The 1,710-nt window shown below is 40.4% G+C and overlaps 1 protein-coding gene across 1 annotated transcript in view; it reads left to right on the top strand.

Moving 5' to 3' along the window:
- Positions 1-335: 335 nt before the first annotated feature.
- LOC107751525 (calcyphosin-like protein) overlaps positions 336-1,710 on the top strand; it is a gene marked incomplete at its 3' end in the record, with an annotated part of 8,656 nt that continues 7,281 nt past the window's right edge. The window contains exon 1 of the mRNA XM_016567266.1: positions 336-409. Within this exon, the coding sequence (XP_016422752.1) occupies positions 336-409 (74 nt within the window). The remainder of the gene's footprint in view (positions 410-1,710) is intronic.

The raw sequence follows: 1,710 nt of genomic DNA, 5'->3' as shown, positions 1-1,710 counted from the left end.
ACAGAAAAGACCATGATTGTTTACATCCATTTCGATTGTGAATGAACAAAACATCATTTACAATGAGATTTTCTCAGAATAGCTTTACACATACAGTGTCCAGCTGAAAGTATTACCCACGATGTAAAGTCATTAATTTACCGAATTAATTATCTAACATTTTTCTTTTTAAACATCTTAAAATCTCTCTTTGAGTTTCTCAAAGTACTAGCAACTATTAAAAGGAAGAAAATAACTTCAAACAGCACACCTAAGCCCTAACAGAATAAAAGCAAATTAAAAACTATTACCACAGTTCTGTTGCAAAGACTGTTCCTTGTGTATCCCGCGTAACCATGGAAACTGTTTTCTCCTCTCCTATTGGCCAATTCAACAACACAGCCGACCAACCAGGCTTCCGCTCTACCCGGTGTGGGCCAATGGCGTGCGGGGCTTAAACCCCGGCGTGCGCTGACGTCACTCGTACTCCGCTCGTCCGGCAGAGGAGAATACTTCTTCTCCAGGGGCTTTGATATTTAGACATATTGGCTGGATTAAACAAGTGCTCCGAAAGGTAATGAGAACGCATTATTATTCGTGTATTGACAACCTAAAGTGCGACTTTGTTTAATGTGTAAAGTTTGAGCTGGCTGCTGATTGAGTGTTAACGTTAGGCGAAAGAACAGGAGTTTTGACTGCAGTTTTATCAATTTTTTTTTCTTTTTTTACGGCTGGAGATGGAGGTCAGTGCATGAGGAGGAGGATATTAGTTAATGCTATCTTAATCTGTCTCCTGTGACTATCTCGGCTAGCCCACACACACAGACCTTTCACTAAGAGAGTGCCTTCTGTGTAGCCTGTACGAGATGTTACTCGTCTGTTTAATGTTTCTCAGTCAGAGTAGTGGGCATAAGTATCTGTTTGCTGAAGGTGAGTTGGGCCAGGTGAGCACTGTGCAGGAATTCCGGGAATGCGAGGGTTTCAGGGGGCGGAGCTAAAGAAAACTCTTACCTAATATACTTCCATACTCTGGCATTGACCATAACATGGTCCATAATTGTCCTGCGAGGTGATGATAGGTTCAGGAAGTTTCTGGTTATAATAATTAGAATAATGCATCAGTAAAAAAAAGTCTCAATAAAGTCTCATTTACCTTCAAATTGACTGAAGAAAAGTTTTGCTTATTAGAGCCTAGAGAGTGCAGATCAGCCTGTCCTGTATGCCACCTGTGACTTGTTTCTTGCTTAATCCAAATTCTCATCTCCTGTACTGCCCACTTTGCATCCCACAGACCACCCCAAGTGTATACAAGTGTATCTAAAGCTAAGGAAATGCTGGAGAGGCTGGAGCAGATAGCAGGTGTCAGCTAAGAGATGACCACACTTGTATATGACTAGTTTCAGTAGTCTATGTCTTATATGACATGGGGATTATATCTTTGAAAAAAAAGTGCATAATGTTTAAAATAATGTTTATAAACCATATATAATTAATTATAATGTATTATAGTTTAATACAAAGGACCGAAAACCAATCACAAAGAGTAGGCTACTTTTCCGAAAGCCTAGGCAGCTGACTTGCTGCCTCGCTGCCTTATCAGACAATGACTTTGCAAGCAGCGTTTTTGCACGGAAGCACTTCGTGAAACTGATTTCGGACAGGCTTCTGAGGCAGCGTACGGTTTTATGATCTACAACAAAATAGAACGAGTTTTGGTGATAACTAAACGAA

This window comes from Sinocyclocheilus rhinocerous, unplaced genomic scaffold (assembly GCF_001515625.1).
Source record: "Sinocyclocheilus rhinocerous isolate Xijiao unplaced genomic scaffold, SAMN03320098_v1.1 scaffold2696, whole genome shotgun sequence".
Taxonomy (NCBI): domain Eukaryota; kingdom Metazoa; phylum Chordata; class Actinopteri; order Cypriniformes; family Cyprinidae; genus Sinocyclocheilus; species Sinocyclocheilus rhinocerous.
This window is presented reverse-complemented; position numbering and strand designations above follow the sequence as displayed.